Source organism: Dysidea avara, chromosome 11 (genome assembly GCF_963678975.1).
Source record: "Dysidea avara chromosome 11, odDysAvar1.4, whole genome shotgun sequence".
In the NCBI taxonomy this organism is placed as follows: Eukaryota; Metazoa; Porifera; class Demospongiae; order Dictyoceratida; family Dysideidae; genus Dysidea; species Dysidea avara.
In genome coordinates this window covers 21,954,105-21,968,683 of record NC_089282.1, presented here as the reverse complement: position 1 = coordinate 21,968,683, position 14,579 = coordinate 21,954,105, and the positions used below count along the sequence as shown (strand labels likewise).

Sequence of the window (14,579 nt, the reverse complement as noted above, 5' to 3'; positions counted from 1 at the left end):
TACCATCTCTATCAAACTAGCTGAGAGTGTGTAATACTACGCCTAATACTGTTCTAAGGCGTTAACTCACGGGTCACATCAGACAAGGCCGGAAGAGACGGTCCAGTTGGTCAGGCCTGAGCCGGACCAATAATCTGGAGCTGGACCAACTCGCTGACCAGCTCGAACTATATTACTTTCGTGTACTCTGGACGATCATATTTACACGTACATTTCAGATGTCATTAAAATGTATAGCACAAGTAGTTACCTATAGTTTCTCAGCTTAACTAAAGCACAAAACTACAAATACAGCACTTCCAATTACCTTATAGTACAGCATAGCATTCATATCATTTTGTACAGATAACGATTGTGGGTTCTACGTACCACGTGTGCTGACAATTTATCACGTGTACGGCAGGTGCATACTTTGATTCTAAACCAGCACACTTATATCACAATTCAATCTTCATAAAATAATCATTAGCATTTCTTGGCTTGGCTTCTTTTAGCTACTGGATGAAGGAGTGGCAGTGACAAACTAGGAGCCTCATTCCGCGGCAGGTAGCTGTACACCCATACATTACATGGCGGCCATCTGGATGAGATCATTACCTATAATGAGATCTTGAGTGGAAATCACTCCTCTTCATCTACCCACTTGTCCTGTCGAGATACTGAGCAAACTCTCAGTCTCACCCCACATCGCGCCATTTTCGAATAGTGATTGATCTCGTGATTGCATGTCCACCAGTATATTTACGTGATGATCCGTTCACTTCATTGCATACAAACCAGTATAGCATACTGCATTTTTGTAGCTGTGTAGCTATTCACTGTATACAGCTAGCTGCCTACTCGTAAATACATTAATTATAGGATATTCTATATACTTATAAGGTACATGGTGGCCATGTTGCATGGGTTCCTGGGGGGAAAGTTGCAAGTTGCAAGCTAGTTTTTTAGCATCAATTTTAAGGTATTTTCAAGCCTTTAAATTGTCTCAACGCATAAGTTATTAGATCGATCCTCCAAGTGGCGGTTATTACGGTTAGAGGGTTAAGTAATGTGTTACTTTTTGCAAAGGTATTTCATTACACTTGACATGTAAGGCATTGCAACAGGTCGGTTTGAGGAGGGTAAGAAAATGTCCTCAATTTGCATTTGACACAAATGAACACGCCCCACAAACTCCTGTGTTCCTACACTGACAGCAGTTCCTGCCTACCTCCAATCAACCAATCACATCATGTTACATCATTCAGCACACTCCTCGCTCATAATGGTACTCTGTGCTCCAAAGTCCACAAATGTTAACACAGGATGTCCATTAACTACACATTTGATGTATAACTTGACCACTTGACCAAACATCTCTGGAATGTGTTCAATGGCAGACTCCATGTTGGCTTGTACATTAGTATGATGTATATCCTCAACTATCTTCTGTTGATATTGTGGGTCCATTGGGTCAGCATTGAGCATGTGAATTCTCTCTGCTTCTTGCTCTCTCCTTTGTTGCTGATGCTTTTCTAAAACTTTATAAAATTATCCTTTGTCTCTGCTAGTCAGAGCTTCAGCTAATGGTGGATTACGCTCTTTCAAGATGGCCAGTTCATGTGGAGTGTTCAGGAAGTGTTGACATGTCACCTCATGTTCATCTACTGGAGGTGATGCTTGTGCAGGGGTGATACTACTTCCGGCCGCCATATTTGATGATGGCAACCTTAATGATGCCCGTTAAGTATGGTCTCTCCACCACCCTGAGGCTGCTCAGGTGGAGGTTCTGATGACTTTGTCATGATGACGACGTCTCCATCATGCACATTATAAGTACTTAGCGTTTGATCGTCAGCCATGATTGCCATGTTATAAACTAAAGCCATCTCACCACAGGGGGTCCCAAACTCTGCCTCTAGTATCTCCTTTAGCTCTCCCATGCTAAACTGCTCGCTAACATCCAGTAGAAACACTGCCCCGTCATCATTTGTGATGTTAATTTTCATTGTGACGCTCCTTGTGACATCACACACTCAGAAGGCGAGACAATGCATCCGCATTACCGCGCAATTTACCCTGTTGGTGTATAGTTTTGAAATCATACTCTTCTAATTGTCCCAACCAGCGGGCTACTTGGCTCTCTGGTTCTTTAAAATTTCAAAGCAAAGAATTCTCAGCCTGAACCGCCTTTCCAACAAGTAAGGCCGAAAGTGACGTAAAAAGGTTACCACTGCCAACAGCTCTTTACGAGTGACACTATACCTTCTCTCAGCCTTACTCAAAGCCCAACTTACATAAGACATCACGTGTTCCAAGCCATCATCCTGTGGTACTGCACCTATCCCTTGGTCACTGGCATCCATATCAAGTATAAACACCTGGGAGCAGTCCGGAAAGACAAATACTGATGTCAAAAAGATTCCTGGCATTGATCTGTCCACCTGAATGGCCTATTGTGCTCAGTGAGTTGATACAGTGGCTTAGAAATTGAAGCACAGTCTTTCGCAAATCTGCAGTAATAATTGATGAAGCCCAAAAATTGTTGTGGTTCTGGTTTATTCAATGGTACAGGCCACTCTGCCACCTTAGCAATCTTGTCTGGATCAGTGGCAATACCCGTTGGAGAAATTACATGCCCCAAAAATTTCACAGTGTCTTTATCAAAAATGCACTTCTTCACTTCACTCGAAATCTGTGAATTAAAGTTTAAATTGCAGAAATATTGTTAGCAGACTATCTTCGAGTAAACTTTCTGTATTTAGTTATAAACACACAACCTGCTATATGTGTGGCAATCACAAAACTGCACAAATGGTGCTCACTTACAGTGACTAAAGCATTTTAATATTATGGGTACTGTGTGTGGTGACTGTTCATACCTGTATCTTCTGACTATGTTGGTCATCTCTGTGTCCCTTCAGTTGACAATGGTGGTATGACTTGTCCTCCTAGTAGATCTTAGCAATGGTGTTATATGGTCCCCAAGATCTGTCTGTTGTCTGACAGGATGAGCAGGAAAGGGTAAGATGGTGCTACCTTAGAACTTGCTGAACTGGTTGATAGTCTCTGTTGTGGATGTTGTTGAATAGTCCATACCTCAGTTGATGACTCTAAATTATTTGAAGATTCACTGTCCTCTCTTTGCTATATATGCCTTCTCTTTGGAGTGGATTCCCTTTCTGGCTGCATCTTTGACTGTCTTCCAGACATCACTTTAAAAGTGTCTATAAAAAAAAAAATTAACTACCTGCAATTGATGTCTAAAACTAATAATCATACTCCAAAGGAACTGTACTTATACTGATAGCCAATAAATTATCAATAATTTTAGATTCTATTATAAACAGGTATAATGGTTCCATAACTTTTAACCTCCAAACTGTAACATGAACTTATTGATTGCATGCAACAAAATATTTCTAGGTCCCAAAGTGTCCATTACAGAGAGGTGTCCACTGTATACTATTATCATACATGACTGGTGTGGTATAAAATAAATCATGCTGCTCTTCTTAAAGTGATAGAAGGGTATTCTGTTGTGTGCAGTGTCCTTATGTACAGAGTATAAAAGAATATCGAACAATTAAAAGAAAGTTTGCAAGCATGACATTGAGATGTGAAGTTCAACAGTTTATATAAAACAGATGACATACAATATTTAATGGTCCTAGTGTTCACCATCAGAGTCATTCACAGAGCGACTTTGAGGGTGACAACTAGTCCACCTCAGTATGTCACATGTGTCACTAACATAGTCCTGGGTATCAACTCTTGTAAAGGTCACTGAATTGTGTGACTTTGAGAGTTGATGTCTGGCTAGCTATGCTACAGAAGTACTATATAGAGTGCCAAATTTGCATTATTTTCCTCCTTAAGCCTCAATATCTTGCATTAAAGAATTTCAGAGTTGCACATCAGAGAAACATGATCTAGGTTCTTGTACCTTGCACCCATTAAAGGCTGTTGAAGCACAACAATCCTTGCGTATAACTATACTCCTTCATGGCTGACTACAGCTGCTTCCCCTGCATTGTACTTGACAACACTATCGGTGCCTCATTCTCCTGACAATGCTTAAGACATTACGTGTGGTAACAGATCTCTCAGTGTGCTTTGCAATGTGTAAAAGCTTTTATTTCCCACTGGAAATGATCTAATGACAGATGAAGGCAATCTATAACAAGTTGCTTATTTTACTGTAACAAATGGTGCTCAAATTATGGTGCAAACTGCATCTATATTATATTACTAAGTTGTTTATGAATTATAAATGTTTTAAACATGCAAATCTTTGCTGGAAGATGACTGTGTATAAGTTATCATCTCTTGCATTTGATCAAAGAGGACTAAGAAACAAATGAAAACATTTACACCAGAATATAATGTTACTTTGTGTTCTGTTACTTGCTTGTCAACCCAACCTGCTAAATTTGTAACTAGAATAAGTTCTGGAAATACAGCTGGAAGAAGACATGGCAAAGTAATGACTCCAACACTGCAACCATTTCACTTTTCAGTAACTGATTCAAATGTAAAATTAATTTAACGGCATGTCCCACTGTCCTTTCTTTGGCTGGTACACCTTCTCTTTGGAGTTATTTTTCTTGGTGACTTCTACCAGACAAGAAATGTTCAAGTGATTCTTTACTCTTTTATAATGATTAAAGTTTATATATCTTGTACTACATTAATCAAATAACTACTAGTTTTTGTATACCTAATTCATTCATCCTCGTGTTGGCTCTCTTGTTGGCTATGCCCTTGACTTTCTTCCAGACATGATAAAACTTCATGTAATATCCTTCACATGAGCTGTAGCCAGTTCTCTTATAATGACCCAGGAGGGTCTTTGTTCTTGGTTTGTCAAGAGGTGACGATTCTCCTTTACTGGGTGAATTAACATTAACACATTTTATCAGGTTTGTATTTGGTGAACGAGGTCACTTCAAACAAGCTATACAGCCCAACCCTTGCTACATAGAAACGCCTGCCAGACTTCTTGTTGTTGTGGAACACAATGGAATGAGAACAGTGTTTACATTTGGCTACATTTTGATTGACGGGTTTCCTTTGCACATAAACTTTAAAATATTATACATGAGAATAAACAAAATCAATTAATGCATACAATCTACAGTGGAACCTCTCTATATGGATCCTCTGGGTGTTCCTTTTGTTACTTTTTTTGTCCACTATACACTGACTGCTATATTAGTTTTATTTAATGGTAGGAAATTGTTAGCTGTTTCACTGCTTTGTTTACGGTATTCAATTTGTAGTTGCACCTGGAGAGTGGACCCACTGTCCAATCTTTGTAGTATATAAAATAAATACAGAATAAGTAAATATGCGGAGTATATATATGATCTATAGTGCCTTTCAGATTTTACTTGTATAATATTTGAGTAATTACAACGGAGCTATCTGGTCCCCAGGATCTGTTGTCTGACAGGACAAGCAGCCAATGTTGATCTTGTGGACAATTGGATAGTGCTACCCTTGAGCCTGCTGAGCTGGCTGTTAGCGTTGTGATGGTCCATATAAAGTATCAACACAAGATTTCAATCTTGTTGATGGTGACACTTGATTATTATCACTGTTGATCATGAGTAGTTTGTTAAATATTGTCCATCGCTTGAGGACACCTCTGTGGCTGGTACACCTTATCTGTACGCATGCTGCCACACGATGTTCTCCAATTGATGAAACAAATTGAAACAAAAAGGACATGCGCCTGCGCGTGCAAAAACTTGAAACAAATAGGGCCTCACGTCACAATTTTTTTACGGTAGTCGATATCTAAACAACTGTTAATAGTTATTGCCATGTATCAATGGGATACGTGTCATTCTAGGGCTAGCAGGAAGGCTAGTCACAAGGCCAAGTCGACTCTGTCTTTTTGCTGCCGGTGAGAAATTCAAAAGAGGAGAACAACCACCTAAAAGATCGCACCAGGAGTTGGTGATACGGACAATAATGGCTCATGAAGGTAGGAACAAGACCTGTACCTGCCAGTACCATCCTTCTGTAAGTTTTGCTGTAATGATCATATTTTTCGTATAGTAGGCATGGTGAGATGTGCTATAAAATCAAAGTGATTTGATGTCATGGCTTAATTGTGCATTACGTGTGGTAAATATGCACATACAGAGCCAATATGAACAATCCCAGTTCTTTTGGTGATGTTAGTGGTTCTGAGAGACAGGTATTTGAAAATCTATAGCTACCAGTTTCATTTTTTTGTAAACTTCAACTTTGTGCATCAGGAATCGATTACTTCTTTTGTACAACCCCTTGCCTTAAATACCTCAGATACAATTCCAATTCCAATGGAACAGGTAATATTTCTATGCAAATTACTGATTACACATACATGTTACTATAGGATGTGGAGGGTGCCCATAGCTCCTCTTCAAGATCTCTTACTGCCTCTTTAATTTGTACTACCCCTTCTGTATCGTCAATTACCCCATCCTTAAGACTTCTTACCCCATCACCGATCCTTCTTACTCCTTCCTCGATATCTCTTACTCCTTCTTCAGTCCTTCTAATTCCATTGTCAATGTCCCTTCCCCCGTCATTAACTTCTAAAACCACTACTAGTGTAACAACAGTAAGTATACATTCAAATTAAACTCTTGCTTATTTTATATGATTTCAATGTGCAGGTACCTACAAGCCACCATAGAACTGAAAGGAGCACACACACACACACACATACATCCTTGGTAGTTGGTACGGCCTGTAAGTACATGTAAATATCTTGATGTGCTTTTTATGTGTGAAGCACAGGTTAGTGCTCGTGTGTATAAGCCAAATGTATGGCCTGCCAGCAGGATCCTGTCACCAGTGTAATTGCATCCACCGTGATATCCACTGCATTCACCAGTGTAACAGTCTCCTCCTCACCAACAAGATCCAATGTGAATGCCAGTCCCTCCATGCCATCTACCATCATTGTGCCTCCCCCAACAGCCAGCATTGCAGCAAGGAGTCCTTTAGTTCAGTATCTGGTATGAAAGATAATTCCTGACATTTATAGTGCTTGTGTGTGTGTGTGTGTGTGTGTGTGTGTGTGTGTGTGTGTGTGTGTGTGTGTGTGTGTGTGTGTGTGTGTGTGTGTGTAGGCCTCAAAACATATCTGGAATATTGCTCATTCAACTTTCACTATTGGTATGACAAGGCCAAGCAGGACCCTCTGTAAGTAGGCAGAAACCATTGTTTTATATCTATCCACCATTCAAATACATAGGTACGTTTGGATGTGTGGCACTTCATGAAGAGATTTGCTCGTGGCTGCACAACTGAATCACATCCCCTCTATAGAGTGGTAATGGGTGATTATGGGTCGCCTTTCTCAAGCAATATTTGAATGTGACAGTAATGACTATAGGTAATGTTTACTTATTGTGCCATCCACAGTCATTCACTACCACATTGTAGTCTCCTCTGTGATGCCAAGAGAGGGTGCCTTCAGCAACAGGGTGTGCTAAACCCCTCAGATAGTGCCATACATAAGGCTGTCAATAAGGAGGAGCTGTGCTGGCACTGCCGCAGGACTAGGGGAGCTGATGACACATACAAGGTCATTGAGGACTTGCTGCTACAATTTACACCTGCTACTGATTCACTTGGTGTTCCTGGGTTCAGGTATACATCTGCTGCACAGCAGCCTCATATGCGAGTGTTCAACTTGCAACTTGCCTACAGTGTTAGCTCTAAGAGTTGCTATACTGTGGACCCGTGGTCTATTTACTGTATTACACTGCTTGCCAGCCAACAAGCTGAGTGAGTCCATCTTTGGCAGGAAGCTGCTTCCCCACCACCACACACCTACTCAGTGTAATGACGAAGAGCTGTTTGGGGTCTCCTATCTGTACCGGCAAGCTGGCAGGGAGTTAGAATTTACTGAAGACAACATGGCTGCCCAAGAGAAAAGTGATGAAAGGGCTGTGGATGAGGGCTTCATTGATGACAATAGTGAGACTTCCCCTTGTCTGAAGAGATTGTAATGGATGATGTGGAAGCATCAGACTTAGTGGAGAAGGAGGGGGATGAGCTCAAGACAGTGATGGAAGAAGTATGTGCATTAAAAATATCTAAGATGCACATTGTGCATTAATTACCAGGATGATACCAATGAAAGCACTACCAATAGTTTTGCTGCTGCATCCACCATTACTGACACTGGCACTATAGACTCTAGGGGAATAGCAGGATGGGACAAGGTTGCCCAGTTAGCTGAGGTGCTTGTTGAGCTGAAAGGGCTGTCAGTGTCTGAAGAGGAAGCACAAAGGATTAAAGTTTTGTGGAATTCTATGGATGCATCTAATAAGATAGCTACTAAAGTGTTCCTCTGGTCTCTGCCAACAATGAGGGGTCACGTCTATGGCCAAAAGCGAACTGGGCACACAATTAGAGAGCAGATGAGGAGGTATACATTTTTTATGATTGTGTACATTTGCAAAATGTTGTACCACAGGTGTTTCCTCTCTGGGGTCTCAGTGCCACTATCACCACACAAGAGCTGCATTGTGGAGGCAATCTGCATACTGTTGTGCAATAGGCACATTAAGTCAGGGAGAACCTCTAGTGCTGATATATATGGGTCTTGCATTTGATTAATTACTTTACTAATATATCTACTGCATGTAGGTGGCCAGAGTAGAACCTACCTATCTAAGTGGGATAAGGTGCTAAAGGATTACATTGCTCTGCGTGCTCGTTTATACAACTCACTTGACCTGCTGGAGGGGACCAACCTTACATTGTACACCATCAATAAAACCACTTTCGTTAATTAAATCTTTTAAAGTGGCTAAAGTTGATTGTTTGATTAACAGCAAAAGTGGCACAAGAGGGAGGAAAGAAGGAAGATGTTGGCTCGAGCACAAGGATTGGAGTTATCAGCTCCACCACTGTGCGCTCAGGAAGATCTTACTCTAGCACAACACCAGCCATTTTCTCATCCCACCCCTCCAGCCCCATTTCATCAATTTCCACAGCCGAAAGACACTAGTAGACAGGCAAGACGACAGGTGCTGCTACGCTAATAGGTTCCCGAGTCACCTGTGTAATAGTACCATCACATTTGGCAGCCTCATTACCACACTCACACAGTGAGCAGGTAATTGTTTATAATTATGTCATGAAGGTTGAATAATTTGTATATACAAGGATTACAACTGCAGGAGCAAGAAGTAGAGACAAGTATGCTTCCTGAATTACAATAATGTTATTGAGATTAAAGTTTATATACCTTGCACTACATTAATCAAATATCCACTAGTTTCTGTAGTCTAATTTATTTATCCTCACATTAGTTCTCTTGTTAGTTATGTCCTTGATCTTCTTCCAGACATGAGAAAAGTTCATGCAATAGTCCTTCACCCAGGCTATAGCCTGTTCTTTTATAGTGGCTAGGAAGGGTCTTGTTTTTAGCTTGTCAAGAGGTGACAATTGTCCTTTACTGGGTAAATCAGTGTTCAGGCGTTTTCAGTTTTCTTTTTGGTGCATGAGGTCACTGCAGACAAACTCTATAGCCCAACCACGTTGTCGCTTGTTACATGAAACTGCCTGTTGAACACAATGGCATGCAGAGTGTGTTTACCTTGGCTGCATTTTCATTTCTCTTGTAGATGTACAAAAAACATTTAAATATTAAACATGGAATAAGTTAAACCAATTGATGTAAATAGTGGAACCTCTATCCTCTGTGTGTTCCTTTTGTAAAATAATTTAATTTTTCTCTCACTATTGACTATTATATTAGAGTATATTTCATGCTCAACTATTGCACTTAGAGAGTGGGGGTATTGTTCACCTTTTTGTTGTCTAATAGGACAAGCAGGCAAGGTTGATCTTGTGGACATTGGGTTGGATAGTGCTACCCTTGAATCTGCTGAACTGGTTGTTAGTTTTGTGGCATTTGTTGGGTGGTCCACACTAAGTATCAACACAAGATTTCAATCTTGATGATGGTGACACTAATTATTGTTATCACTGTTGATCATGAGTAGTTTGTTATACACAAATCAGTCATCATTTTGCATCACATAAGGACACCTCTGTGGCTGGTACACCTTCTCTTTGATGTAAGAGTATTGTGTGCTTCTGTTAAATGCTTCAACTGCTTTTACTGCACTAAAAATGGCTGATTTATTCTGTCGTGCCTTTCTATTTCTAGTTTTTCCACTGGTCCCCATTGCCATGGTAAACACAAATCATACAGTGTTATTGATTAGTTGTTGAACTTATGCAACGAATACTACTCTTAGAAAATTTCATGCTTTAAAATGATGCAAACGGTTTTTATAGCTTTTGCATTTTCCATGTTTTATTTGACTGAACAAACGTTACTGTGGCTTCTAACTTTAACTATTTATCCAGGCATACTTGTAGAATATAGCAGAATATAGCTTAGCTTATTAAACAATATAGTGATAGACCTTCAGCTGATATATGACTCCTACCATTGCAATGAACACTTATTCCTTGCCATAATCAGTGCTAGATAAATGCAATTGCTTATCTTGAATTAGTTAAATAAAGCAATTACAACATGAATATAGGATAGGTGTGTTATGAAATGTAATGAATTTTCATGGGGCACAATTTAAGGATGACATTACTTCTTTGTTAGACTTAGATTCTGTTCTGGCAATTTCTGCAGCTTGTTGTATAAAACAAAAACTTTGACTGAGTTTTCTATGTCATCATGAGATGGAAGGTAGTGTCTTTAGGGCCAGAATCACGTAGACTGTACAATTCAAACTGATGTTCTATTAGAGATGTCCAGTATTACACCATCATATGTACATGTTACATCATCCTACCAGCTACTCAATAAGGCTATTATTCATTGTAGACAGGATACAGATACACAATCAAGTCTTGACAAGTTTAATTGTGTTATCACAGGCACTAACAGGTTTGCACATGCAGCCATACATGGGTTAATGCCTGATAACATCATACTTTGTATGGCTGCATTAAAAATTCTATTCAAGGAAGTGGACAAAAAGTATATACAAGTCCCAACAAACAATACCACAAACCTTAACTACATTTCTTCATTACATTTTCTTTGCTGCATTTTAAAGCCACTACTTTAAGATATCATATAGGGGAAAAGTGTTGATGGGCAAAACTATCATGGGAGAGATAAAGCAAACTTATTTGTGGTTAACTTTTGCAGTAAAGGAACGTATGGCGGCACCCACTTAGCCATTTGTATAAACAAGGCAGATTGTTGTTAAGTGGAAGTGGCTCATGACGAGTATCATGCATGCGTACGACTGATTAGTACAGTGGGTGTGGCTCCAAGTAAGCATTCATACAACAATGGACATGGCTTTATGCGCAACACACCTTACTGATAAATTGCTGTGACTTTACATATGACTACAGACACTAACACATGATCCCAGTAAGTGGGTGTGGCTCACAAAAGAAGCTGAACTGCTGCAGACCTTTCCCACATTGTCAAGCAAATTAATTTATTTCACACATCAACTAATCCAGATATTGTATAAAGTGAGTCAGACTCTGACAGATACTCATCACAGGTAGCATTCACAGGGAAACTTTCTTGGACTGTGCAATCCGTGAAAGTTTCACCCATCAAAACTGTGTCTCCTATTAAAGTATAATTGTGATGTAACAGTGCAACATAAAAATAATATATTATGAGTGTGTTTATGTTACAGAAGCCCAATGTATCCATTAGGGAAAGCCATGTATGTAGGAGTACCACAGAGAATGTTAGTGGCTTATAATATGGCACCAGTGAAGCTTGCTAACTACACTTTTGGTTACCAAACAGTTATATGGCTTGACAACATCTGTCATAAAACAAAAATGCTATCATCAGTTGAAATTTTATGCATGAGCATGTCTACCCGTCAAAATTTTGTTGCATTACTCACTTCCTGCTACAAAAAAGTTAATATTCAGTAACTACTCAGTGAATTAATTAGGTAATGCGATCGCACCCCCGGCGTTAATACAGTGAAATAATAAAATAGAACACAAAACAGTACTTTAACAAAGAAATAGACAATAATTTATTCTATTGGCATACCAGGTGTGAAGGATGATGGGCAATGAATTTGCTGGAGCAATTAACAAGGTGATTAGATCGTTATACTATGTAAGCCCTGAGCGGCAAATGACAGCTTGTGGCCGTGCTTTGCCATATATAAAAGATCATGAAGCCTCGTAAGCGCATGGGCCTCCTTGTAACACATAACGATGCATGGAGCTACAAATATACTCGCACGCAAGTTTGTAATGTTTCTGTCGCGTATTAAACACTTAACAGACTTGGTATTCATTGCCCAATCCACATAGCTATGAAATAGTAACTGTATAGGGCAACAGATATAGTACATCAAATTTACTGTGGAAATATTCGTCCATTGTGTACATGCAAGGTGACAATTGTTCTCAGTCGCCCACATGTTTAATTAGGTGAAGGTCGTATGGCGCCAGTTGCTTTGTCCCGGAAGTGTGCACTAATTTAAAAGTACACACTTGAAATAAGTGTACGATCATCTAATATGTTGTTAGATTATTGTTCTCCAGTATTAGCTAACTACATAACCACCCACTACTGTACACATATGATTAATAGTTGTTCTATTACAGGTGTCTATAGCTCACAAGTGGTGCATACAGACACTCTTCCATCAGCTAGCAGATGAAGCCAGGATGCCTATACTAGCTGGTAAGTTGATAGTCACCATATAGAGCAGTTGATGTATTGTCTGCACAATATTTGGGGGTGTGGCTAAGACGCTACAGATGCCATCCCCCTGATTAATAGCAATTGCAGCAGCAGAAAAGTTTTACACAGCAGTACAAGTGTACACTGTATGTCACTCAGTAACACTTTCGGTTGAGTTGGAAGACAACTACATCCAAGCCCAGGATCTTAGTATTGCTTATTTGATGTAGGAGAGAGGTTCTTAGTGTGGTAGATTAGCATTACGGGGCATGGTTGATGTACTGCAGATGCCCCACCCATGCAGTGTAATAATATTATTTCCCAATGACACACAGTCACGTGGTGAGTCAATCAGTTACTACACACCACATGAACTACACATACACGCACACGAGTGCACAAATGCACACACCTACATGATACTATTTTAGATGCAAAAGACAAAAGCTTTCAAGCATCTATTTATTTGTTTTTTAGACCCAGAGGCAAATGATGGAGGACTGGAGAAGTGGGAAAAGACTTTGAATGAATTAACAAACTTTAAAAATAAAAGAGCAAGGCACTTTGACGTACACAGATCCAGCACAAGGACCAAGTATTGTATCCAGGTAAACACAGAAGTGTAGAGTTGTTGTTAAAGTAGAATAATATAACAGCAACACCAGTGTACAAAACTTTAAAAAATGACTTAGGGTTCCAGTGATAATAGTGAAGCAAGAGCTGATGGTAGCTATTAGAGCATACTGCTTTGTGAAAAAATCCCTACACTTGACATGTTACTATCCCTGTTCCATGTTACTACCCCTGTTCCATGTTACTACCCTGTTCAATGCCAAAGTAGAATTTGCTAACATAGCTTTGTTGTAATAGAAACCATCAGTCATATCTCATTGTTTCACTACTTTTTGTTAACTGTTTGTTACTGTACCCTTGACTTTTTCTTATTTACGAACGAACCTGATATGCAGAGTGTCATTAAGGTTGGAAAAATTAATTACTATCCTACGGACCACCTGGTCTGATATTTTTTCTATATTCAACAGTTTCAATCTTAAGATTGTGATTCCCTACTTTAATCTATTGGATAACTCACTTGAGATAAGCAGCGAGATTGAGGTACTCTAATAAAGCAGTCAAAGCCATCATTGATATGCTACATTATCATGTGTTGCCTTGTAGTATATTAACTATGACCGTCTCAGCAAAACCCGACTTGTTCGCACAAACGTGCATTTTAATATTCATGAAACTACGCATGCTACAATGAAAAAAATACACAAGTTGTTTTTATCGGGCCATTACTCAGAGAATGAAGACTCAAATCGATTAAAACTAAACACCATCGTATTCACCTGAAAGTTCGAAAATCTTTTTGTTTCTGTATCCCCAATGTTTCCAAAGTAAACAAACAATTCCCATTTCAAAGATGTCTCATACACTTGCTAAAAGTGTGCACTACTGTGATATTACAATAGCAAATCATTGGTTTGTGTAAGAGGAAGATGTATATACAAGCGTACACCCTATTTTAACTATAGTGTAAGTGCCTGTAATTGGTGTAGTGGAACTATTGATAAAGGTTTAGACTAGGATGATCGGAGCAGTGAAATGATGTACCATTCTTACCATACAGGACAAACTAGTGAAGGAGAATACTGTGCTAAAATTAGACTTGTCTGTAGCGGTATTGGGTCTTTGCCACTATCAGATGATTTGCCAGGACAATCTAGGTTCCAGTCAACCCCTTCAGGCTTCGCAGGACATCATGTGAGCTATTGGGTTGCATACACTACATATGTATGTGTGTACACATGTTTATCGTGACAGTTCTTTCTTTGGTATAATAATTGCATAGAGGCTGGCTGCTAGT

The 14,579-nt window shown here is 39.5% G+C and overlaps 2 protein-coding genes, 1 long non-coding RNA gene and 1 pseudogene across 16 annotated transcripts in view; 2 read left to right on the top strand and 2 right to left on the bottom strand.

Moving 5' to 3' along the window:
• The window catches only part of LOC136237589 (uncharacterized), a 76,256-nt gene extending 69,215 nt beyond the window's left edge, over positions 1–7,041 (bottom strand). The window contains exons 1-3 of the long non-coding RNA XR_010692568.1: positions 6,356–7,041; positions 3,019–3,206; positions 2,862–2,981 (exon numbers count right to left, since the gene is read on the bottom strand). This is a non-coding gene — a long non-coding RNA (uncharacterized lncRNA). The remainder of the gene's footprint in view (positions 1–2,861; positions 2,982–3,018; positions 3,207–6,355) is intronic.
• LOC136237574 (uncharacterized) overlaps positions 1–9,214 on the top strand; it is a 46,169-nt gene extending 36,955 nt beyond the window's left edge. For 5 of the 11 annotated variants that reach the window (XM_066027780.1, XM_066027778.1, XM_066027777.1 and 2 more), the window contains 6 exons: positions 7,426–8,062; positions 8,112–8,416; positions 8,465–8,574; positions 8,638–8,777; positions 8,826–9,109; positions 9,160–9,214. In XM_066027780.1, the coding sequence (XP_065883852.1) occupies positions 7,994–8,062; positions 8,112–8,416; positions 8,465–8,574; positions 8,638–8,777; positions 8,826–9,035 (834 nt within the window). In that variant the 5' untranslated portion in view covers positions 7,426–7,993 and the 3' untranslated portion in view covers positions 9,036–9,109; positions 9,160–9,214. Of the gene's footprint in view, positions 1–4,957; positions 7,183–7,234; positions 7,376–7,425; positions 8,063–8,111; positions 8,417–8,464; positions 8,575–8,637; positions 8,778–8,825; positions 9,110–9,159 lie in introns of those variants that run through there. The other 6 variants (XM_066027775.1, XM_066027774.1, XM_066027773.1 and 3 more) reach the window with 5 other exon arrangements.
• LOC136237578 (uncharacterized) overlaps positions 1–14,579 on the top strand; it is a 39,337-nt gene that overhangs the window by 20,999 nt on the left and 3,759 nt on the right. Inside the window, exons 1-4 of one of the 4 annotated variants that reach the window (XM_066027786.1) lie at positions 11,018–12,112; positions 12,631–12,709; positions 13,187–13,317; positions 14,343–14,476. In XM_066027786.1, the coding sequence (XP_065883858.1) occupies positions 12,077–12,112; positions 12,631–12,709; positions 13,187–13,317; positions 14,343–14,476 (380 nt within the window). In that variant the 5' untranslated portion in view covers positions 11,018–12,076. Of the gene's footprint in view, positions 12,113–12,630; positions 12,710–13,186; positions 13,318–14,342; positions 14,477–14,579 lie in introns of those variants that run through there. The other 3 variants (XR_010692530.1, XM_066027787.1, XM_066027788.1) reach the window with 3 other exon arrangements.
• Positions 1,054–2,662, bottom strand: LOC136239188 (protein DDI1 homolog 2 pseudogene; annotated as a pseudogene).